The following is a 25,113-nucleotide window of genomic DNA, read 5'->3' as shown; positions in this document are numbered from 1 at the left end:
TACTTTACTGGGATATGAGTGGTCCCTTTTGCCGAAGGACCGTGCCATGCTGCGAAGGGTATTCATATGGGCAAACCGAGATCTTTCATGTCCAGTGGGCTACCAGGAAGGACGTCACCAGAATGAGCCCGAGTGTGGGTGGGCGTCCGGGGTCCTCTTTGGAATTTCACCATTCTGAGTGTTTATTGAAGCTGATGCGGACCTAAATCAATAATAATATTAATACGTTTTGTTTATATAGCGCCTCTCCCCCGTTTCGTTTGAGAACCAAAACCGGATCATGTACGGCGTCGCTCTACTTTAATTTATACGGAGAATTAGGAGCGGTTGACAACAAATTAACGAATATTGACCTTTAAACTCGCCTAAAGCCCTGCAACCCGATAGACTCATTTAAGGAGTAATTAAAACGCAATGCGATTTATATAGCGCCTTTACAGAGCACATTCTTTCAGGAGTTTTATAAAGGACACAAAATACATTAAAGATAATTTGATGATATTCAATTAACTATAATTTCCCAACCGAATGGCGTTTTTGACCTGCTCAGGGTCGCTGAAGTGTTCTGGTAATTTGCAGTGGAAAACGTTAACCGCTAGGGGGCCACACTGCCGTAAACAGTACAGCACGCTTTTTTGTTGTTGTTTTTTTTTTTGGAAGGTTCACTCTCGCGACCCCAAAGTGGCGCAGTTTAGGGACATGTATCGGGTCTCAGGTGAGGCTAAGGGGGGATTGGGTGTCTAAGTGATTTAAGGTTTTTATTTAGTTATGTTTACACAGACACAAATTAGAGACCCCCATTGGCGGTTTGATTTTACGTTTTGACCTAAATAGGTTACACACTGCACTGCGCTAAACCCCAACTTTAATGTCCTAACATTGCACCGACCCCATGCCCCCTTATTCTGCATTCTGGTTACCGTCCAGTGGACAGCATTTACTTTTATATAGTGATGAATTAAAAAAGAATATCATTACTTATTAGTGAGTTGAATAAATAAATGAATAGATATAAGGAGCGTGTGACAGATAAGCTAACAGGCGAACATTTGCAGTGTCTTCTGTCTGACTCCGCCCCAATCTCGTTGCAGCCACTGACCCCGCCCCTTGTGCACTGAGGGTGTCTGGGAACCTATCCCATCAGGCATCGGGTATGAGGCAGGAACAATCCGACCACAGGACGCCTGTCCAACCGTCACAGGTCCAGAAATGGACGGATGGTTGTATCTGAGGAGTTGTGATTTGTTGTAATGTTGTGGCTTTTGAAAATAAAATGAATGTCTGATTGGCGGGTGGTCTGACATCTGTCCCCGTCCACAGCAGTCCCCAGCCAATCCAGACTCCGGCCCCTAACCTCACTTCATCATAACTTCTGCAGTGAGGGGCGGATTCCTGAACGTGGGAGTGGTCTGACTTCGGACTCCACCCACACCTGTCCCCATCACATGTCAAATGGCTTGACTCCTCCCCTTCCAATGTTCTGCATTAAGGGTTCTGGGGTCTTATTGAACCTGGAGCTTTTCCCAGCATGCATTTCTAGTAAGGTCTGGATAGTTCGCCAGTCCAGTTTGAAGTTGGATGGGATGGGATGGATGGATGGGAGGGAGGGGTCTCACATTGGGGCTTTTCAATGAGCAGATTAGGGTCCACATGCGTTTCTTTTTCTCACCTCGTATTCATGCACTCCTAGAGGGCGCCCTTGAGCCGCTCACCGTATGCCTTCATTCTCTGCTCTCCAGGTCTATCTGTCCATCTGGCTAACCCGCCTCTGGAAGTCGGGATTCAAACCCCATTTGTGTAAAGACCCTAAGCTTACAACAGCAGTGCACTTATGGAGGCTCAACTCCAGTATAGATGCCATCCATTCATTTACCAAAACTGCTGTTTCCAATATGGACGCTTATACCAGCCACCCCTCCCACCTTGTGTAGTGCCATCCATCTATTTTGTTTGAGCCAACTGTGGATCAGAATCACCTCTTTCATCACACACCCTCATCATCATCACATACCCTCTTCATCTGCTTTCTAAACTTGGTATGCTTGGCAGGAGTACAAACCCAGTCCAGAGGGCACAGAGTAGGACCCAGTTCTGTAGGGGGTGCCAGTGCAAAGGCGGCACACATTTGAGCCTACCTGTGGGGTGATAGGCAAGAGGTGGGCACCAATCTAAGAAGCTAATCACTGCGCCACCGTGCTGCTCTACAGCCGACATTCATAAAATAAGAGCATGGCTAGAATTAGCACAGCGCCACCTGCTGTATGAGCCTGCCTGCCACTATCGACTCCCTGATAGCCCACGCGAGTCCTTAAGGGTGGGACAGGATGGAAAGAGATTCAGGGCAGGTGAGCGCATGTGAGCTCTGAAGAGGTGACCCGCAACTTCACGACATGGAAGCGCAACACCGTGAAGGTCAACTGCGTGGATTGCAGAAGCGAAGTGAACGTTTGATGATCTGTCGCCGCAGTTCTGAGGAGCACACAATGACTGCGCGTCACAAGCCTCGTGACACACGTGGACACGCTTTGTTTTATTTTAATTTTTTGACATTTGTAATGGACATTTCTACCAGAGGTGACCCTCATTCTATCCTGTTTATGGGGGGTGAAAAGTCGGTTCAGATTTATTACATCGTGACCCCAAAAATCGGTTGCTGAAGAGCCGATCCTCCGGTTTCAATTCTATATAGCGCCTTTCACACTAGTTCTTGACAAGACAATGAAAAGAAAAATAATAATTTAAGATGTGTTTATTTTATATAGCGCCTTTCACACCACTTCCTGTTAAGGAAATTCTGAGGGTAGTAATTTGCGGTGCCTTGATTTGGGTGGGGCTGAGCGTGCTAGGGGTGGGGCAAGATGAGAAATTAAAAAGACCAACCGGAGAGGAGCTGAATATGTGGGAGGTACAAGCAGCCAGAATTCTTGCACTGATTGACAGGTGAGCCCCGCCCCTTGAGGAGCCGCCCACAAAACACAAGGAACAAGACACGTGCACCGGGAAATACGGCAAATAACAAGCAAGAGCAGCATTCGGACAAATCACGGCCTCCGCAGTGAACAACCAAAGACCAAACAAGAATCTGAACCCCACTCAGGGCTGCGGCCCCTTTGTTGAAGACATCAGCTTGTCAATCAAGTCTCCATTTCTTCCTCTTTTCTTCTCCATCCCAGTTCTCCCCACACTCATCTTTTTTTTTTTTTTTTCTTCCTTCTTTGTTGTTCTCAATATAAGCAGTTTAAGGGGTTACCACCGGTGCACATTGGCAATGTCTCTAAGGTGATTTACCCAACGCTTCTTCATGAAATAAATATTATTTTAAAGAGCATATAAGGTGGTTATGTTGATTGTGCAGATGACCCACTGGCATGCCCAATGTTGGCACACGAAGAGTTAAACTCTGTTAACTGGCTTAGTGAAACGTGAGGTGATTGTTATTTAGCTCCACTGGTGTAGTTGGCAGGATACTCAAAGTTGGAACTTGAGGTACAGCTCTTTATCTTATAACTTTCTTATTCATGGTATTTGGGGGGCACAGGTGCCATTTAACCCCCACTGGTGTAGTCAGTAGAATACCCAACGTTGCTACCTGAGATGCAGATTATTGTCTCATGCAGAGGAGAAGCAGGAGGTTATTTGAGTGGCAGAGATGCGATTTTACCTCCATAAAAAACTGGTGTAGTCGGCAGGATACCCAAAGTTGCTACCTGAGATAAAGCTTATTATCTTACCCAGAGGAGAAGGAGGAGGTTATTTTAGTGGCACAGATGCTGTTTTACCCACACTGGTATAGTTGGCAGGATACCCAAAGTTGCTCCTTGAGCTAAAGTGTGTTATCTATTTCTGTGAATGACAAGATTATCTTAGTGGCACAAATGCCTGTTTCCTCCACTGGAGTAGTCGGCAGGATGCTCAGAGTTCCTACTTGAGGTAAAGAGTACCGTGTCATGCCAGGAAAAAGGCAGTTATTGTAGTTATCAGCCTCATTACCCACTGGTATAGTAGTGGGCAGGATACCCAAAGTCGCTACTTCAGTTAAATTGTATATCCTGCTGTCTTATACAGTGAAGGAGGAGATCTTGGCGGCACAAATGCCATTTACCCCAAAACTGGCACAGTCGGCAGTATACGCAAAGCTTATTATCTTATACCGTAGGTTATTTTAAGGGCACATTTTACCCCTAATGTCCTCTTCAGCTGGATATCCAAAGTTGCTGCTCGAGATAAAGATGATTATCTTGTACTGTAAACAATAAGGTCATGTTAGTGGCACGGATGCCATTTTCTCCCACCAGTGTAGTCGGCAGGATGCCCAGTTTTGCTACTTGAGTTAAAGTTTATATCCTATTATCTTATACCGTGAAGAAGGAGGTTTTGGTGACCCAAATGCCATTTACCACCCCATCCCCTCCTAAACTGGCGTAGTCAGCAGGATACCCAAAGTTGCTACTTGAGGTGAAGCTACTTCTTATGTTGTACCATTATAAAAGGAGGTGGTTGTGGTGGCACAGATGTCATTTTACCACCGCAGTAGTTGGTAGGACATTCAAAGTTGCTTTGTAAAAGGAGACTCGTCAATATTATGTGAGATAACCAAGCCGACAAAAACAATGTTGCAGAAATCGGACTTTATGCAGCCAGCAAACAAAATGTCCCTGGGGTTTCCGGTACAACATCCCATCTGAAAGGCCCCTCCTACCGGCCAGCGCTTTCTGTTTCCTGCCAGCTCATTGCTGTATGCTGTGAATGTTGGTTAACCGTCTCCTGATTGGGTCCCTCGTTGCGCCCCCTGCTGCTCCTTAACAGCAACAAAAGGCCCAAATTTCATTTCGAGTTGCACGACTAATCGACCCACCATGGTGCAACATCGCCTGTCAGGCTTCCCCGTCTCGATTTCTTTTTTCGAGTCGTCTTTCTCAACTCCCCCACCCTATTCCCCCCGCCCCCCCATTTTCATTGTATGCGTGTGTCGACCTGAGTGGTCCGCTGTTGTCATCATGGCGAGTTCTCAATGACTGACTGGCTATGCGATGAACTTCCCCTCACATGTGCCTCATTTCTAGAATTCGGGCTTCCAGGTCACGGCTGGGGTGTATCGACAGGGGGGCTTCATTGTTGTGGCTGAGGGGAGTAACTGAGACCCTCGGCTGAAAGGCGGAGAGCGAAACAAACAAATTGCTCGGTGGGCATTTGCAGCCACAATGGTTTGCTGTAATGCTCGCCACCTGAAAGACGATGGGCACAGGGCATGAGGAAATTGTTGTATTTCTTGCTACCCACTTTATGGGCTTTTGTCAGAAGTAACACGGATGCCAACTGTATATCCTGCTCAGCTGGAGTGCCTAGGAAATGGGGTAAGGTGGGAAACGCCAATCAAACTGCCCTTCGCCCATCTCAGATAACGGGAGAGCTGGAATGTAATGGGGATGTGAAGAGGGGTGAACACAAGCCTGGCACAGGACCACTACCTGGCACCCCCCTTCAGCCTACCTCTCTATATTTGGGGTCTCCATCTTCCCAGCGTGAAACATCTGCCTCTGATGGCTTTGACCAGTCATTACTCTCCTCCCCTACTTGGTCACAGCGTGTGAGGGTACCCCATGTCAGACCACCCAGCTGAGCACTGCAGTGTTACTCTGGTACTGTGGAATATCTGATAAAACAAGTATGGAGAGTGGGATTCCTTAGGGTGTGCCAGCCTTAAGTGGACAATTCACGGGAATGCAAACAAAAGCCCAGGACCCCCTTGTACCTCTGAGGGGCACGACGTTGGAATGCCACTCATCGTAACTCTTAAGCTTTTGATGGCAGAAACTGACAAGACCCACCAGAACTGCTGAGAGCACCAGATGCTGGTAAAGTAGCGTAGTTAACAAGCCAAACTGCATACCCTCGGACTGGCAAACTGGTGTGGTGGTCCCCATATTTAAGAGGGGTGACCAGAGGTTGTGTTCCAGCCACTCCTCAGGTCCCCAAGTGACATCTTCACCAGGGTGTGGGAGAGGAGACTCCATCTGACGGCTGAGCCTTAAACTCAGGAGGAACAAAGAGAATACTGTTGTGGCACAGCAGAGCAACTCTTCACCTGGGCACGGCTGGTGATGGGTGGGTGACAGTAGGAGAGCCGAGTTGGATTGTGTCGTGTGGATTTTGAGCAAACCTTCAACCGTGTGTTGTGGGGGAATTGCAGGTAGCGGGGGGTCGCTCTTGGGCGCCGTTCACTCGTTATTTGAGAGGTGTGTCCCAATTCGCTGTCTGTGGAGGCCGGACCCCCATCAAGGCTGGGGTCTTCTCTCCACTCTAGTCTCAAAGCGCTGCTGAGGATGTCCAATTGGGGAGGCTAGGGGCTCACATTGTTGCTTTATGACGGTGGGGATGCCCACTTTGTCACCCACTCGAGCAATCTGCTGCCAAGTGTGTAGTGGGTGGGCTGAGAAAAAAGTGGTTTAGTCTCGGCAGCTGTGGTTGGGTGGGCAGCCGCCCTCAGTGGAGAAGTCCAGGTGTCTCAGGATCTGTGATGTCCCCAGCGTTCACAGACCGTGGTCTCCCGGTACATCGATAGTCACAGCTGAGGATGAAGAGGAGCAAATGAGGATACAAAGTGCAACGCGTTTAATAAACTCCTCGCTGAATAAACGTCCATGAAAAGAGTGCAGTGTGGAAACATCAAACTAATCAATAAAACCGATCAATAACTAAGGATCTAAACCCAGTGACACAATCGCCCCCCATCTCTCGTCCCTGGTGCCCCTTTCTCTCTCGCTTATGAGGTCTTTTCTGCCAATCCCAGCCACCTCCTCCAGTCCCCGTTGGCACACACCTTGCCCGGCTGCCTCGTCCCACCAGTTCTATCGGTCTCTGCAGGACCCTGGGTGCCCACAGTCTCATTCGATCCAACCAATCGGCAAAAATGGTTGTGTCCCTTGGAGTGCCATTCCACTCGTTCCAACACAGGACATCTCCTTCCATCCATCATGCTGGCCCCGGTGGTCCCTGTCCCTCTGTCTGTCTTCTAGGTTTGCTCATCCTCGTCGTCCTTCATCTCGGACCCCATGAGTGCAGGTTCTTCCTTAACGTCCCATAGAGCGCTAATGAGGGGTGGCTGTGCCCAACGGTACTCGTGCACATAAACGATTAACTCACCAATCCCCCCATTAAGGCCCCCCCAGTTTTAAGGTCACCTCAGTGACGTATGTCTGTTGTTTTCAGGGTTGCCTTCTGTTCTTAAAGTCTGCACCACCACACGCGCACCTGCAGTATTTCACAGGAGTGAAGACCCCACCTGACAGTGAGGTGCCACCCGGCGGGCACAAGCAGTGACCCCCTGTGCCGATGTGACGTTCCTAACGCCTTTGTAATTTCCAAATGCGTTTGCACTTACCCCGAGGATCATTTGTTCAGCGAGCAGAAGGTGGGCACGTACTTGAGAGATGCCAGCCCCGGGGGGCTGCGAGCCTGGCACGTTTCGTGCTGGCGATGTTGATTTGCACTAGTAATTACAAAGTGTAAATTGGCCCATTAAACCAAGAGATTTTTTATTAAGAAAAAAAGGAACATCTGCGTCCCCCCGTGCTCATTTTTTAATTGTACGCAGCGCTCCGTTTTCATGGGGTCCGATCCATAATACAAGAGATGTGAGGAGAAGCTCGAGGAGGGGGGGAACCGAAGATAAGAATTTAAGAGCAAATTAGAGGACATCTAATTTAATTTAGCAGTGTGGCGGCGGTTTAGACTGCAGGAAAAAAAAAAAAAAAAAAGTGACAAAGCTGTGACAAACGTACAGTAAGTCACTCCGGCCATTTTCTTAGTCCGCATATTAAAACTCTGAGCCTGAAATTTAAGGGGGATTGGAGCAGAAGTCCCTGCCTGTTGGTTGCCATCGTCAGTACTGAATATCGTAATGAATGACGCGCACACGGCGCCCCCTACTGACGCCATCCTCGGTGTCCTTCGTGTGTAAGCTTCCCTCGTCTGGCTCTTCCAGGCTCAGTCACATTTTCCTTGTCGAGGCTGGGGGGCCGTCGAGAGGCAGGGCCTGTTAAAGCCCATTGCGGCCCAACTTGTGTGATTTTGGGCTATACAACAATAAACTGTATTGTATTCTATTGAACTGCGTAACTACAGCAGAACTGACCAATCGGGTGACTCGGAGGGACCGGGCATTCTGCCAGTTTAATGGCCCTTTGCTGGTTTGGCAGGTTGAAACCTCAACCCCCAAATTTTAGGAGGATTGGAACAGAAGACCCCTGCCAGACACCGAGCTCCTGTAGTCGCCATGGCTCAATGAACGACAAACACGCAGCGCCCCCTGCTGGCACAATCAACTAGGATCTGGGCATCTGGGCAGATTGTCTGTCTGTAAATGTAGCGCCTTTTACCACACACACCATTTGTAAAGAAAAGAGCTGCTTTTATACAAGATACAAAATTAGAATTCATTCTGATAATCACGGCAGGAGCAGACCAATTGAGTGCATGACGAGGGTCTGCTCTTTCGACCTCCATCCTCCATGGCAGATGATGGGGAGTCTGTGGGTCAGTCCTCGGCACCAGCACTTTTGCATCGTACCCTTCAGAGTGTAGTCCGCTTTTTCTTTTATACCGACGCCTATCACGAGAGTCGTATTGACCTCCCCCCGAACGTTGCCAGTGCAGTCCTCGCTAAAAACGTCGCCACCCCAGATGTGCACTGCCAGTGGCGTAGCTAGGGGGCCGCGGGCAGCACATTTTTGGGGACGGCATTATTGGCCACAAGGCTCAGCACAATTCGAGTGTAAGCAGCAGGGTTAAGAAAAATATCACTCATGTATGAAAAAAGTCAAATTCACCGATTTTTTTTTTTTTTTTAACCACAAATGCTTGAAAAGTGATGTTCAGACTGTCCTCCTGCATCAGACACAGCAGTTGAAATGTATGAGGCACCGATAATAATTTCTAGGAAGATAAAGAACTAATTTATAATTTATATAATTTCATTTCGTTATTAATCCGAATGCGTTCTTGCTCTGCGCAGAAAACATCCCCACCTATCACTTGTACCCGACTTTGGTTCTGGTTTTCGTAGCGTAATTATATTAAACTAATAATTAGAACACGGCTTATCAGTGCGTCTATACTATATTCTGGTCTAGTTGATGCTTAGAAATGTATATAAAAAATTATTGCTGTTTATATATGAATAAATCTATGCAAAATGTATCTTAATTTTTCTCTATACGTTATTTTAATTTTCTGTTTAAATAGTTTAACATATTCAGATATGTTGGAGGGCGGCAAATTGAGGCCCCGCCCCGCCCTGCGCGGCACAAACTTGAGCTACGTCACTGCCACTGTGTTACCCAAGCTGCTTTGCGTTTTGGGGTGTTGCGTTTTTCCTGCTCCTCTCCTGTTTAAGTGAACGACTGGGGTGACGTTAGCCCGGAAAGAGAAGGAGAAGAAGACGATAAGAGCCGAGGCAGCAGCAGCAGGAGGAGGAGGAGGGCCATCTCGAAACTGGAAGCGAGTCGAAACTCTGAAACCCGTCCTGGTGGTCCGCAGCATCGGTGGGTGAGCGAGTGAGTGCCTGCCCAACCAGCACGGCTAGCGCGGAGCTCGGAGGTAAGAGCCGCACCTGCGCTGATGAACTGCTGGAGTTCACAGAACGAATGGCGCCGTCTCAAACCGATGAAGCTGATGGGGTCGCCAGTTTCGATGCCATCATAAGTTGTGGTCCGATGTTTTTTCGTTTCATTAAAGAGAAATATGTGGTGAGCATTCAGACTTGCTGCTGGAATCTTTAACGCACAGTAGTATTTTTGTACGTAGAATGATTTCCAATGTGCCGGAGTCGAGCGATTTGCAAATTTTCAAAACTTTCAGTTATGTTACGTTTAATGTGGGGCTCCGCCCATTGGTTTGCATTTAAATTCCTTCATTACGTTTCTCTTTGATTCGTTTATTCCCACCTTTTATGTCGATATTGTTATTTATGTTTTGTTTACGTTAGTACGTCATGTCAATTTGGTTTATTCTGAGCAACCTTACATGTCGATGATAAAATAAATTGAAAACTCTTCTCTTGCCCACCGCTGGTCCAACACCTTTCCTTGCTGTCCTCGTGTTGGCCACCGTGTCCTCTTTGTCGCATTCCCATAAGTCCTGCTTCTCAGACTCTTCTGACCGCCACTAAGAGCAGACGGGTGAACCCCCTGCCCAGCCCCCCACCCTCCGTTTACCCACCGTGAAAACACAAATACTTCACGTGTGTGTTGGCGACTCTCGGCGTTCCTCCTGACATCTTTCTTCGGTCTCCCTGTCTGGCGCTTCCTGTCTGAGCAGCCACAGCAAAACTGACCAATCGGGTGACTCAGAGGGTCCGGGCATTCTGCCAGTTTAATGGGCAGTTTGAAAGGCCAACCCCAAAATTTTAGGAAGATTGGAGCAGAAGACCCCAGCTAGACACCCACCTCCTGTAGTCGCCATACCTCGGTGAACAACAACAAACACACCTGGCACCCCCTACAGGGCGGTGGTCTTTTGGAGGAACACATTTAGATTATTGGTAAATGTAGCGCCCTTCACCACACACACCATTTGTAAAAACTTGTTGTAACAGAAAAAGACGTACAATTAGAACTCGTTATGATAATCACGGCGGAGTAAACGCATGAGAAGATGAGCAGGAGTGTGCATGACGAGGGTCTTTTGGCTTCCGGGACAAACTCCACCCCCCGCGGCAGAGGACTGGATTAGGTGGGTTCGATGATGAGGGATTTTTTCCTCTTCGTTGTGTCGTCGTTTCCTTACGTTACACCAACAGGCAGACCGACATTAGCATTTTATTGTATGGATCGATTTAATCTCCGTGCTCATAAGCTTGCTCTCCTTGTATTTTGGGGGCGGACCCACCACCCCAAGAGACGGGGCCACCAAGACCTCACCACAAGGGCCCGCCCCCCACTAATTAAGGCCAAGCGAGGAAAGTGCGGTCGCTGCGGTTCATTGAATGCGTTTCTTTGGTGGATCTCCTCTGCGAGTTGCGCTTCGTTTCTTTGGATCGTCGACTCTTTTCGCCTTCCATGTCGATTTTCAGATTTCGTTTCGGGACTCGTGTGCTTTTGGATTGACTTGTTGTTGTTTTTTTTTTTTTTGTTTTTTTGAGCTTTCTGAGATTTCTTAAATAAACCTTCGTTCTCAGGGGGCCCATTAGGCCGAAGCCTCCCACTTTCTCAGGGTCAGGCTCCCCTGGGGTGAGATTTGTTTTTGGCTTTTTGGCCGAGACGTAACAAGTTAGAAGGAGAAGCACAGAGACGTGAATCAAATATTCAGCACTAAATGCAATCAACAGATTTGCACATCAAGTATAACGTTCTGTGTGTGTGAGAACATGAATCAAAAAACGAGGAATAAAATAGAAAGCACCGGAGGACAGGAAACAAATTACATTATTTGAGATTCCACCTGCTGTGCCATCACTGGGCACCAAGGGTCAGCTGACAGAAAGCACAGAGTCGTCCTGAGAGGGCGAGTGGCGTTTCCAAAGGGGGCATACGGTGGTCAGTGTGGCGGCGCTACATCATCTGTGCTGTCACAGACGAACCCCTTGCTGATCCCAGGTTGCTCTATAAGATGGGCAGTTTCTATATTGCTTGAGGTTTGGTTGTGATTCGTGTAACGGACGTCGGGCGCGGGCTGGCATACCAGCCAGGATAGTTCATGGACAGTCACCCGGCTGGGAGGCCAGCTTGTTGGAAGAGCACAGGGAGAGTTACACAAGACTGACACAATGGGTGGCATTCCTCTCGGATGACGCTGCCTATGTGGATGCCTGCAATGCAGGCTGGGAGTTGTAGTCCGGTAGCACAGCCCTGCGGGGTTACATCTGTGCCACAAGGGGAACTGCAGGGTCATATGGGAACTTCTGCCTGACCCCGAAGTGCCTCCAGCTGGTAGTTTCCTGTAGGGTCCGGCGTAAAAGACGCCATGTTTCGTTAAGGGGGCAGAGTCGGGAAGGTAGAGAAGAATTGCGTTCTGTGATTATTACCATATATACTCTCGTATAAGTCGGGTCTTGAAATCCAAAAAATCGATCATAGAATCAGACCCTGACTTATATGCCCCTTCAAAAATGCGACAATTACATTTTTTTTTTTACATCTTCTTGCCTCCTCCAATCTCACTCATCAGTTTCTCTGACGCATCAAATTTTGTGGCAGCAGCTCAGTTACCAGTTTCTTTCGCCACTTTGACGACTTTTCATTTCAAACCAGCTTCATATTTTCTTCTGATCGAACGCTCCATCGTAGATAAGGGTTGCTCTTATGATAAAAGTGTATGAGGACATGAAATACAAAAAACACAAACCAGTGCAAATGTCGCTTCGGAATAGTCCGGGTATCGCCATGTGGTCAAGTAGGCACAATACATAGAAAAAAAAAAGGCCGTGTGCCCCGTGGTTAGTCTCTCGGGTGGGCGGCCGGGCGTTAGCATATCGTAATCTACTGGACCAATAGCGTGAGTTTTTACGCATTCGACTTATACGACCAACTTCATGAAATACCAGAAATTATACCGTAAAATCAAGCCGCGACTTATCCGCGGGAGAACCTAAACGCGAATAAATGCGGTAATGAAGCGTTGCAGAGTCTTGTGAAGTGAAGCGACAGCAACGTCTCGACTACGAGGCTGAACTTCAGAAGGTTGGGTGAATTTTTTGAGTGCAGCGCGTCCGCAGTTTGCAGAGCAGACTGTTGGGATCAACATAAAATAATTCCATATTGTTGTCGACTCTCTCCATTTTGGTACTGAAACGTCCCAAACGCGTAAGGTGATTTGGGTTCAGCATCGCTTAACGTCTCTCAGCTGTTTTCCTGTGGCTGCCGTAAACCGAAGAGAAGGCCGTGCAGACATTTTAAAAGCTGTTGGTAAGGCGCAGCCTGCTAGTAAAGCATTGCACTCGGTCGCCGTGGCGGTCATGTGATCAGGACTCGCCGGCGCACTTGCGCTTCACGAACGTGGCTGTGATGGGTGACAACATTCATTTGCTGTTGTCACGCGTGTGCGTCTGTGGATCGAGATCTGTAATGACCTGCCGTGCCACGAGGGGGCGCTGCCGCTTACTCGTTATCATTTCTCTCCCCGCAGCGCCGAGAATCCGCCCACTGAAGGTACCTGTCCTTGCCCCTCCCCTTTATGTCCCACAGGAAACCGCCAAACTCGTAAGAAGGTGGCGTCATTTGCGAGGAGGACATCATAAGGACTGACTGAGCCTGTGAAAACCTTGTTGTTAACCATTTTCTTTAGCATCAAAGTTCGAACAATGCATCTCCAAGATGGGCCTCGTATTGTTTTTTGATTTCGCATTAAATGGGACAACCTGGTTGGCCACCAAATCACCCGCCCGGCCACACTGAAGTCTGAAACTGGGGAAGCTTGAACTCCAACAGAGGGTGCCAGAAGTACGACATGGACCATCTCAATAGTCGCTACTCACAATTGCGATGTCACAGCAGCCAAATAATCAGAATTGCGATTCATTTACGATGAACTGTGCGGCCCTCCTTCATTGTAACGACCGCAAGTCCGCATAGCGCCCTAAAAACAGAAGTGATCAGCACGTTATCTCCTCATCTCCTGTGCAACATGTGCCTTCAAGTGCGCGCGCCGTTGTGGTAGAGAGTGCGCGAGCCAATAACCTGTCTAACGGTTTTTATTTATCTGAATCGTGAACGACGAGTCACTCAGTAATAACGACGATAACACCATCTAAACGACATTACCAAGAGATATCGAAGTGCACAAAATCGTGACGATGAACCCTCCGTTATTGTTTCCTTCTGCCTTTGGCGCAATGAGCTCCTCAGGCTCTACGTTCCTTTTCATGGCCGCCCGTTGCGCCGCCACGTGTCCTCCCCGGGCCTGACCTGAATGAAGCTTTAAGCGCAGGTCTTGTTAGGGTCCCAGTCAACGCGCTGTAATCGGAGCACGCTGTCAACCCTTGTTAAGCCGCTGATGATGATGATGATGAATCAGCGGCGAGTGTCCTTCGCTTTTTCTGACGGTCTCTAAAAGCAGCTGCCGAGCCTCCAAGCCTATGGCAGAAATGAACAGAACGGCTGGAGGAGGAGGAGGAGGAGTCGACTCCTGTTCCAGACGGCTGGCACTCCTAAAGTGCACAGCCGGTGATTGGTAGTGACGAGTTCATGGATATTCGCTGCCGTTTCCGTGCCCGTTCTTCCATTGACGCCCCCTCTTTTTTACTTTCTCGTAGATGAAGCATTGGGAGAGTATTGGAGTTGGCCAAACATTCGATGTCGACATTTTGATGAATCTCGTCGTTTTAGACCTCCCTGAGACCGAAAATATTTTGGGAATCATTTGGGAATTATGTCTGTCTGTCTGTCTGTCTGTCTGTCTGTCTCTCTCTCTCTCTGTGTGTGCAAACACGATAACCTGAGGACGCTTTCACTTCGGTCAACCCAATTCTGCATACAAGTATTCGGTACAAAACGTAGATTTCTATCAACTTTTAAGCTATTTCTGTTAACCGGAAGTGCTACTTTACCTTTTATTCGTGCAGAGTCCGATTTATTCAACTTTACTTTAACATTGAACAATTACTATAATTAATTTGTTGTTGATGATTTTTTAATGTACATAATATAAAAATATAATCCTTGTCTTGCGGTTTACTCCTCAAATATCCATCCCCATATCTGACCATACGAGAAAGTCTAGGGGGGGACCCACTGTTGTTTTTTTTTTTTTTTAATAAATCCTGACAGAGTCCATCATCATCTTCACCGGGATTTCTAAGTTTGTTCCCGATCTTATGTCTAATAAAGATAAAGATAATAATATAAAAGCCACCACATGATACTCTCTAATCCAGCTGCATAAATTCTGTAAGACTACCAATTAAGAAGCGGCAAGGCCAGTTATCAAATACGTACATTTATTTAATGACCCCCCAAAAAAGCATATCAAAGTTCACTACATTACGGAGGGATGACGTCTTTTATGGATGCTCTGCGTGAATTTGGTTTTTTTTTTAATTCTATTGTGTTATGCTTCTCGGGCTGTGTGCTTTATAAATGAGCCCTTTAATTAAATTCAATGAGAGCATTGGGCGAGTGGGCCCACCAGGGTCGATTTTACAAGCTGCGCCCCTTCCATTTGTCGAGGCTGCGGACGCTGAGGTGTGTTTGAGACGTCGTCCAACCCCCCTTTCAGAGCCTGTGATTATTTAGTGCTTTAAGACAGTAAATATGATTTATTTCTCTTCAGTTTCCAGTTGTCCGTCCCTGAAGAAGGTTAAAATCCCGAAACACTTCGGCCAGATAGACAACAAAATGAATTTTGATTGTTAGGAATTTTAATTCTAGACACTGCGGTCACTCCGTCCCTTCGGTCAGTTTCAATTATAAATATGCGCGTTCAGCCTGACCTGCTCTATTATTATCCAGCCCGCTATATCCTATCACGGGGCTCTGCTGCAGCCAATCCCAGCCGGCACACACTAGGGACAATTTAGAGTCGCCAATGCACCTAACCTGCATTGCACCAGACCTGTGGTCTGTGGGAGGAAAGCGCAGCACCCTGAGGAAACCCACGCTGACACGGGGAGAACCTAGAAACTCGAACCCAGGTCTCCTTACAGCGAGACAGCAGCGCTACCCACTGCGCCACCGTGCCACCCCGCTCTATTATTATGTTTCTACAAAATGTCTAAAATAATGGAAGCCGTTGTGCTCAACTTGTAATGTTATCTTCTCTCTCTCCTAAGCCTAAAAGTGCAACGATTTTATGTTCAGTTTATTTTGTCACGCTTTAAATCGGGCTTATTTTAAAACCTATATATGTACTGTATATATGTGTGTGTGTGTGTGTGTGTTAGGTATCGTTCTTTTCAGAATTTATCGAACTTTAACGTGATGTTATTAGATTTTCAGATTGTTATTCCATTTTTAAATTATAAACTAAAATATCGAGAAAGTCTTGCATCGAGCATAGTGGATCTCAGTTTAACGGGAATACTCCAACTGGTAAGAGAGTAAATATTTTATTCTCATGTCATAATTTTGACTCGGTTAAATAATATTCTTTTACATATATGATTTTGTCTCCAATAAATAATTTTGTTTTACATATTTATAGAATTTCGTGATTTTTGACTCCAATAAATGTTCTTTTGTTCATTTACACTCTGGCTGTAACTGGGGGCTGGGTGCCGAGGGTGCCAGGGGGGCTTGCCCCCCCAGTATAAAATATTTTTTTATGTTGTAAACATTAATATGTAATACAAGTTGCGCTAAATAAACATGCGAAGGGGAGTCAAGCTAAAGTCGGAAAATGGAACAAACCTGATTGGTTCATTTCTCAGTGGAGTCTCCACCCTTCTCAATGCACTTGTGCCACCTGCCTGGCAGTGCCTGTAGAATAAAAGGTTTTGTCTCTCGATTTTGAGGCAGGTGGCAGCACCCTGGTGTTGAGCCTCCTCTGATATGGCCGCCTATCCTCATTCACGCGTCGGCCTCCGTTCGACTCGCTCTACCTAGCGCCATGTGTTGGAGCGCAACTCGCCTCTGCTTAGCTAGTGACACCTGTTTGTTCAGCAGACATTATCGTCTACAGATTGTTAAGGAGTAACATTTGACATTTTTGAGAGAGAGATCAGAGCTCCGTGTGTTTCAGAGGGTAGCTGCTGATTGCCAGAGATATCCCGGGCATGTGCTTTTCTCGCCACGCGGGTAACACTCTCCTGTCAGAGCTGAACACGATCAGATTCGGTGCCAACATCTATTGATTTTTAAAGCTTGTCCTGTTTCGTTATTATGTGGGTACAGCTAGTTTACCATAAATGAGAAACAGTGCTCGGTGGCATTCACTGGTACTTTTAGGTGGGCTTCTAAACGTTTCCTTCTATCTAGTGATGTGCGGAATGTGTTTCTGTCTTATACAGTTTGCTTGAAATAATTTTTTCAAATCTGCTCTTTCATTTTGAATAGCTCGATACTTTATTAATCCCAGAGGGGAAACCGTCGTTTTGCGTGACATTTGGCGGTCAGAGCACAGGGTCGGACATTGTAAAGCGCCCCCCTGGAGCAGTTGTCAGGTTACGGGCCTTGCTCAAGTGCCCAGCAGGGTGGGGTCCCTTCTGGCAGTAATGGGATTTGAACCGGCAACCTTGTAGATGCCAGCGCAGATCCTTGAACCCGTGTTTGTCTCCTCACTTATTGAACCCGTGTCTGTCTCGTCACTTTTATTAATCTTTCTTCGTGGCCTCCAGCCTGGGTGCCACCCCGTCCATCCATGACACTGATTATGCCGACTGGCCAGTCTCTTAGTTATATAACATGAATACGTTACACAACCGCCTGGCGCCCCTTTAGAGGATAGTTTCCTAACAGGCACCTGTTATATTCTATCGTATCCCCCCACAAATCACGCGGGTGTAACGAGCGTTTAGAAAAATTGCAGGATGAATGTCGGTGATGGTTAAAATCGATTTGGAAATTGCGTTAAAACAATTACAGCCTGCGCCATCATAGTAGAAAATGAGGCTCTGGAGACAAGCGAGCGGACATTGAAGTCCACCTAAAAGAACGCGCCGGGGGTCACGCGAGCGACAAGCTGGTTTTCCCGGGGTGATGACGGACACCTCGCACCTCTTGGCTTTGAGCCGCCGCCTGCACGCTTTTCTGTCTTTGTGTGTGTTTATGTATTCCATAGGCTGCCAAGACACGAGGCGGGCTTGCCAAGATAAGACTTTTATTTCATTCTGCCGTGAAAAACGAGGCAATAGGATTTCAATCCGAGATGTCCTTCTGGATTAATCTTCTCCACTGACGGACCTACTTGGAGTTTTGCTGCGCCGAGCCGTAATGTGACATGGCCACAGCCTCAGCTCAAGGCTCGTTGTAGCTTACAGGTTGCATGTTTGTAATAAAATGTTAATTTACATTTTAAATGGTTAGAAGGAAGTGGCGCCGATAGTCCGTAGGTTCTCCGGCCACACAGCACTGCAAGATGACAGTTGGAACACCGAAGACTTTAATACGGTGAGAAGGGGATCGCTACAGCCAGGAGCCAAGTGGGAGGGATTACAGTGTCGAGTGGGAGGGGTTTGTGGCCTATTAAAAACTGATTGGCCGTGACGTGTCATTGCGCACGCTGCCTGACGCACAGGACCGAACTGCAGGTGTTCTAACGAAACATCCTACCCATCGAAATGATCTACTCACTGATACTACGCATGCGCAGACCAAAATTACGCAACTTAGCCTTACTACATTAATGCATTTATTACAGTTTACTGCATAGGTATTTACTGTCAACATTTTATAAGTTGTATATTTTGCATGAGTGACTTTTAATCTTGTACAGGCCATTGTATCCATGCACGTCTAGTGAAATCGTTGCATCAGGCTGTGTCTCTTTCGGGCATTAAATGATGCATATAGAATAAATTGAGAAATGTTAACAATTCCATAAATTTGATAGACGACTTCTAAATACAACATGTTAAATGATGACATGGTATAACGTTATAAGTTTAATGTTACGACTTACAATAAACTACGGTAGGATACTTCGACAACGTAGGACAAATCGTCAGAACACCGGCTTGAAATCCCAGCCCGGGATTCGCCTGTGCTAAAGAGTACGCAAAAATAAATCAACACATTTATCTTTATTCTTGTATGATCTTCTAATTCTCGTGTAAAAAATAGAAATGCACACCAGCTGTTTTGGCCACCTGGAAACTCAGGCTGACGGTGCGAATCGTTCAAGTAATTCAAGCGCTGCTCCCCTTTAATGAATTTCAACTGTCAGCTCCTGAAGCCGAAGATCTGTGTGCTAAGTGGGTTGCATCTTCCAGCCGAAAACCGCAGGTTGCTGGCTCGCACGTATCGGGACTTCTCGATACTCCATTAACATGGCGTGCTGGAGACGTAAACGGTACTATTAACGGGCGGGTGAGGCGAACCAAACGGCAAGCAACAAGAACAGGAAGGCAAGATCGGTGACATCCTGAAATCCATCCTGAAATCCATCCATTATCCAACCCGCTATATCTTAACTACATGGTCACGGGGGTCTGCTGGAGCCAATCCCAGCCAACACAGGGCGCAAGGCAGGAAACAAACCCCAGGCAGGGTTGCCAACCCACCGCAGTGGCCTGAAGTGAAGGTTTAAAATATCGAGAGTGAAATGAAGACGAGAAAGTGAGAAGGCAAAATGAAGCGAAAGGGAGAGCGTGAAATGAAAGTGACATCAATATGAATTGAAGAATTCACGTTAAAAATCCAGGATGTAAAGTGATGGACCGGGAGGCGAGCCCGGTGTTCTTGAATGGCAGTGTGCCATCGGGGGTCGTTGACGGCATGGATTTAAAAAATAAAATCAGAGCTCCTGCCCTTGAAATCGTCATTAATGGAGTTTTAAAAAAAAAAACTCTCCGCATGAAGTGGCGTTATAAAATGACGGCTTGAACTCAACATGACCTGCTGTTCTTGGTCGAGGTCTGTGTTTTTGCAACATGGCTCTTTAATATTTCTTGCAGTGTATCCCGTCAAGTCTGTTTATATGTGGCATACGATGTGCAAACTTCAGAACTTCTATGAAAAGCTTTTATTTTGCCAACTACGTGCGTGACAAACTTTTATTTTGAAAACTTCCTCCCACTCAATGTTGCCCCTCCCACTCAACCTTTTGGCTCTTTAGGCACGGCGACTGGTTTTCAGCACCACGGACAACAAACGGAGAGGCTGACTGATCAGTCGAACCAGACGGAGATCGAGAGGTGACACGACGGAAGCGTTTACTATTATGAAGGGAATCGTGGCGGATCCCGACTGTCACAGATGGAAAACTACAGCTGAAGCCAAAAGCTTCCATCCACCTCAGCCAAAGTCTTTCAAAGTCTATGCCTCCCAACGCCAGTACACTTCCCTGTGCCGAGTCGCTCAGGGTGTCTGTTTTAAATGCTGTAAGTGGCCTTGTCGATATAATAGCGAAGAGACCGTGTGAGTTTGAACGTATGCCGTTTGTCTTTCTCTCGGCGGTGTAGAAATAAACGTGCCGTGGACATTGTGTGCGTACAACTGGATTATGTGACACGACACCTGTGATGTTTTAGATGTCGTTTGCTGTGGTCCAGAGTTGGTCACCATAAACGGCACGTTATGTATGGGTCTGTGTTTTTGTGTATTTCGTCTTCATATTGTTCGTATTTTCCACCACTTTTATGTGCTGTGTCTTTTAGCAGCGATTCTAGACCCTTCGTTTCTTGATCTGCTTCGCTTTGGCTCCGCGAGTATTGTTCTGCTGCACACGCTCACCGACGCTCTTACTTGTCTCTCCTCCGTCCTCGCCCTGCTTCCCCTTCCAAACGGTTCACCACTCCCTGCGGTTCTGCTTTGGACGGGTTCAGGTCCCACCTCGCGGACCGATCGTTTGGCATCTCCCGGGCTTAACCCCTCGTCTTCTCTTCACACGCTTTCTACGGGTGGCTGGGTCAGTGCTGAGCCCGCTTCTCGTCTCTCTCTCATTCTCTCTCTCTCTACATTTTCTCTTCTCATGGCTTCTCTGAGCTCCTCTCGTGTCTCGGCCCAGACCCCCAGTTGTCTCCCTGCCATCTTTTTCTGGATGAACACTCGGCACCGTACACCTAATCTTTCAAGGTCCGATATCTACTGCTTGCCCTCTGATTCTCCTTCCTCAGATTTGTCTCCCCCTATAAGATGTAACCCTTTGACCCGTCATATTGTGGATGGACTTTCTCTTTGACCGCCGCCATTTTATGTGGCACCTTATTGATTACAGAGGGGGGTCTCTTGTTAGCCGCGTTGTGAAGGACTTCTATTTTTGAATATCGTTTGATTCTTTGGGGGGGTGTTGTTATACCCCAAGGTATCAGTTGTTGTTGAAATGTACAGTGTTAGTTTTAATTTTGATTTGTGCCATCATGACACCACCATTCTCTCAGCGCTATTGTTGATTCCCGTTGCTATGGCCGTCTTAGAGTTGCCGTGTCCTTAGAGGTCATGGCCTGTCATTCATAACAAGACTTGGTAAAAATGTCATCCAGGGATTTGCTTCCCCACCTGACTTCACACATTCCATGCATTCATGGATTTTATTACTTCAAATGTTGGCGATGCGCCATCTGTTGGAATGACAAATGCAGTGTAGTCTCTTCTACATGCCATTTGCTATGAGATTCATAAAAGCGGAGTTAATGTGCATCATCTGTTGCGATAGACAAATGCAATTCACTTTACTAATACAAATGTTGGTGATGCACCATCTGTTGGAATGACAAATGCAATGCATATTTGGTATGGGATTTGTAAATAATGTGTTAATGTTTGTGTTGCACCGTCTGTTGGAATGACAGGGACCCTCCCACTTATGTCCTCACCCTCCTTGACCTTTTGGTGGCCTTCCAAACGGTTCACCGCTCCCTGCACTTCTGCTTTGGACGGGTTCAAGTCCCACCTCTCGGACCGATCGTTTGGCATCTCCCGGTCTTAACCCTTCATCTTCTCTCCACACGCTTTCTATGGGTGGGCCTGAAGGGTCAGTGCTGGGCCTGCTTCTCATCTCTCTCTACATTTTCTCTTCTCATGGCTTCTCTGACCTCCTCTTGTTTCTCTCCGGGGGTTTCTGCCCAGACCTCCAGTTGTCTCTCTGCCATCTTTTCCCAGGTGTGTGCTCAGCACCGTAAACCCTAACCTCACAAAGTCGAATATCTTCTGCTTGTCCCCTGATTCTCCTTCCTCCACCCTCTCGCCATCAGGACTCTGGACCTGACCCTGGACTCGTCGCTTCCATTATACGTTCTATTATTATGTTGTGTATCTTGAAGGACTCAGTCCTGTCGCTTCTTTCTTCATGAGGAGTCGACACCTTGGCTCGCTAAGTCATGCCAACACAACTCTTTGTTCAGTTGCTGGTGCTCTCGTTCAGCTGGACTGTTCCAGTTCTCTCCGGACAGGACGTTGTTCAGGTCAGACTTGTCTCTGATGTTCTCAGTTCTTCTCTTCACTCGTCTTCTTCCTCCTCTCCACTGGTTCTCTCGTGAAGCTACAAGGATCCACTTGAAGACTCTGATCCTAGTCTACAGATCTCTGAACGGTTCGACTCCTTGAGATCTCCAGTCCTCGGTCTCTCCTTACGTTCCCTCAAGGAGTCTCTGATCCATCTCTGCTGACCGTCCCTCCTCTCACCAGCCGTGCCAAGCCTGCTTCTCCGTTCTTCTTCCAAAGCTGTGGAATGATCTCCCATTGTCTATCCGAATGCCACCCAATCTCCCATGTTTAGGTTTGCCGAGTCCTCTTGTTCTTAAATGTTTTGGATCTGCTTAGCTTCTCTCCTACGGAGTATCTGCTGCTCAAGGAGTTCAGGGTCTGGAGGCGTCATCACGTCGTTCTGTGTCCCTTCTCTCGCTTTTGATGCTTGCAGCTTCATTCTTGGGTGCTTTGCAAGTCACCTTGGACAAAGGCGTCTGCTCAGTAAGTGATCGTGATAATGGTGATGATGATGATTCCATTCTTGGTGGGTTGTGGCTGGAGCTCCAGGAGGCGGGGCCACTGTGACCTCACTCCTTCTGAGCCCGCCTTCCGACTATTGAGTGGCTCAGATCAGGAGAACATTCCGCTGGTAAAGCAGTTGTAAGGATTTTGATTGATTTCTTTGGGTGGTCTGGTTTCTTGAATTAGTTTCACTCTGCCCATTGTTTTCTCTTCTGGGTTGTGGATTTGGACTGGCGGGCCGTAGAATTGCCTTTTAGGTAATCATTTGGGTGTTTTTATTTGTATTTTTCTATTTTTTCAATTTGATTTATGCCTTGTGATTTTTGTGCAGTTTGCGGTGATCCTCCCCCTTGTGGGGCCTTCTCGCTCTTTCAGGACGTTTCTTGTTATTTTTGCCAGGTCGCCTTGTTTAGGCCGGAAGCCTGCAGTTAGTAGTTTGTGGCTAACAGGATTACAGGCGAGTCAATTATGGTCCTCGCTGCCCATTTTGATGTGTTTGAGACCCCCCAAATCACAACTCGTTCATTCCATCAGAAACATGATGTCCTGTCTGCATGGAAACCTCATTAAAAATTGTTCTTCGCCTTCACTACAAACCCATCATCATCATCATCATCACGGCTGAGTGTTGATTCAACGATGACGCCGTCTATCCTTTTGTCCATCTCCCCAACCCGTGTGTACGCTGATAGCATCTTGCAGTTGATGGAGATTTGTGGGATGCACATCCAGGGCACGGAGCTCCCGTTCCACCACATCCCAAAGATGCTCTATTGGGTTGAGATCTGGTGACTGTGGGGGCCATTTTAGTACAGTGAACTCATTGTCATGTTCAAGAAACCAATTTGAAATGATTCGAGCTTTGTGACATGGTGCATTATCCTGCTGGAAGTAGTAGATGGGTACATGGTGGTCATGAAGGGATGGACATGGTCAGAAACAATGCTCAGGTAGCCCGTGGCATTTAAACGATGCCCGATTGGCACTAAGGGGCCTAAAGTGTGCCAAGAAAACATCCCCCACACCATTACACCACCACCACCAGCCTGCACAGTGGTAACAAGGCATGATGGATCCATGTTCTCATTCTGTTTATGCCAAATTCTGACTCTACCATTTGAATGTCTCAACAGAAATCGAGACTCATCAGACCAGGCAACATTTTTCCAGTCTTCAACTGTCCAATTTTGGTGAGCTCGTGCAAATTGTAGCCTCTTTTTCCTATTTGTAGTGGAGATGAGTGGTACCCGGTGGGGTCTTCTGCTGTTGTAGCCCATCCGCCTCAAGGTTGTGCGTGTTGTGGCTTCACAAATGCTTTGCTGCATACCTTGGTTGTAACGAGTGGTTATTTCAGTCAAAGTTGCTCTTCTATCAGCTTGAATCAGTCGGCCCATTCTCCTCTGACCTCTAGCATCAACAAGACATTTTCGCCCACAGGACTGCCGCATACTGGATGTTTTCCCTTTTCACACCATTCTTTGTAAACCCTAGAAATGGTTGTGCGTGAAAATCCCAGTAACTGAGCAGATTGTGAAATACTCAGACCGGCCCGTCTGGCACCAACAACCATGCCACGCTCCAAATTGCTGAAATCACCTTTCTTTGCCATTCTGACATTCAGTTTGGAGTTCAGGAGATTGTCTTGACCAGGACCACACCCCTAAACGCATTGAAGCAACTGCCATGTGATTGGTTGATTAGATAATTGCATTAATGAGACATTGGAACAGGTGATCCTAATAATCCTTTAGGTGAGTGTATTTTGTAATGCATGTAGTAATAAAATGCTTTGCGTTTGTCACTTCAACAGACGGCGCATCACAGACATTCACACTCTAAAATGCATTACTGCAAACGATTGTAGTTGGAATGACAAATGGCTGTGCATTTTATTACACATTTTTGTGATGCGACATTTGTTGGAATGACAGAGACATCGCACCCACACAGACAGACAGACGCACAGACGCGGATTTTTGTATTGTTGAATTAAGTTGGACCTTTGTGTTATTTTTCATTTGTACGCTTTTCTCGCGTGGCCAGAAGTAGGTGGTCCACGTTTCAAGGGAATGGGCTCCTTTTTGGAATTGCCGCCGTACCACACCAGTGTACCCCTCCCCAGTAAGCCGTGGCGGTGACGTTAAGAGATTTAGAAATACGGTATTAAAGAAAAGAGAGAGGCAGCTTTGAAACATTTAAATGTGCCATCCACCCCCTCATTAAAATAAGGGGCCGGGCACTGCAGCTGGACATTGGTGTCCTTTTAGTGTCAAGTGTCCCACTGCACATGTCCACATATTAAAATGTTTTGTGGGGTGCATTTACTTTATCACACACTTGTAAATGTGAATGAGGCCTAATGGAGCGGTGCTCTTTACTTTCCACCACAACACAAGTTTTAAATGATGATGAGGATGATGATGAAGATTAATCCAGAAGGGGAAATTGGCTTTTCATGTGACCCCTTCGGTGGGTGTTTGTACCCTTTATCGTGATTTTCTAAATCCCTTTCACAACATGTTGCAGCTGCGACTCCATGGATGAGCCCCGGTGGTTTTGCTCGTCTCGAGTGCCCGCCAAGCCCTCATAATCTTTT

General features: G+C 47.0%; 1 protein-coding gene across 2 annotated transcripts in view; it reads left to right on the top strand.

The window, feature by feature from the left end:
- Window positions 1-25,113, top strand: part of vstm2l (V-set and transmembrane domain containing 2 like) — a 68,881-nt gene that overhangs the window by 4,752 nt on the left and 39,016 nt on the right. Inside the window, exon 1 of one of the 2 annotated variants that reach the window (XM_039767352.1) lies at window positions 19,758-19,969. The exons of the other annotated variant lie outside the window; for it this stretch is intronic. Coding sequence (XP_039623286.1) covers window positions 19,810-19,969 — 160 coding nt within the window. The 5' untranslated portion in view covers window positions 19,758-19,809. Of the gene's footprint in view, window positions 1-19,757; window positions 19,970-25,113 lie in introns of those variants that run through there. 2 annotated transcript variants of the gene reach the window in all.

This window comes from Polypterus senegalus, chromosome 10 (genome assembly GCF_016835505.1).
Source record: "Polypterus senegalus isolate Bchr_013 chromosome 10, ASM1683550v1, whole genome shotgun sequence".
Lineage (NCBI taxonomy): Eukaryota > Metazoa > Chordata > Cladistia > Polypteriformes > Polypteridae > Polypterus > Polypterus senegalus.
The sequence above is the reverse complement of the archived record's forward strand: the minus strand, read 5'-3'. Positions and strand labels throughout refer to the sequence as shown.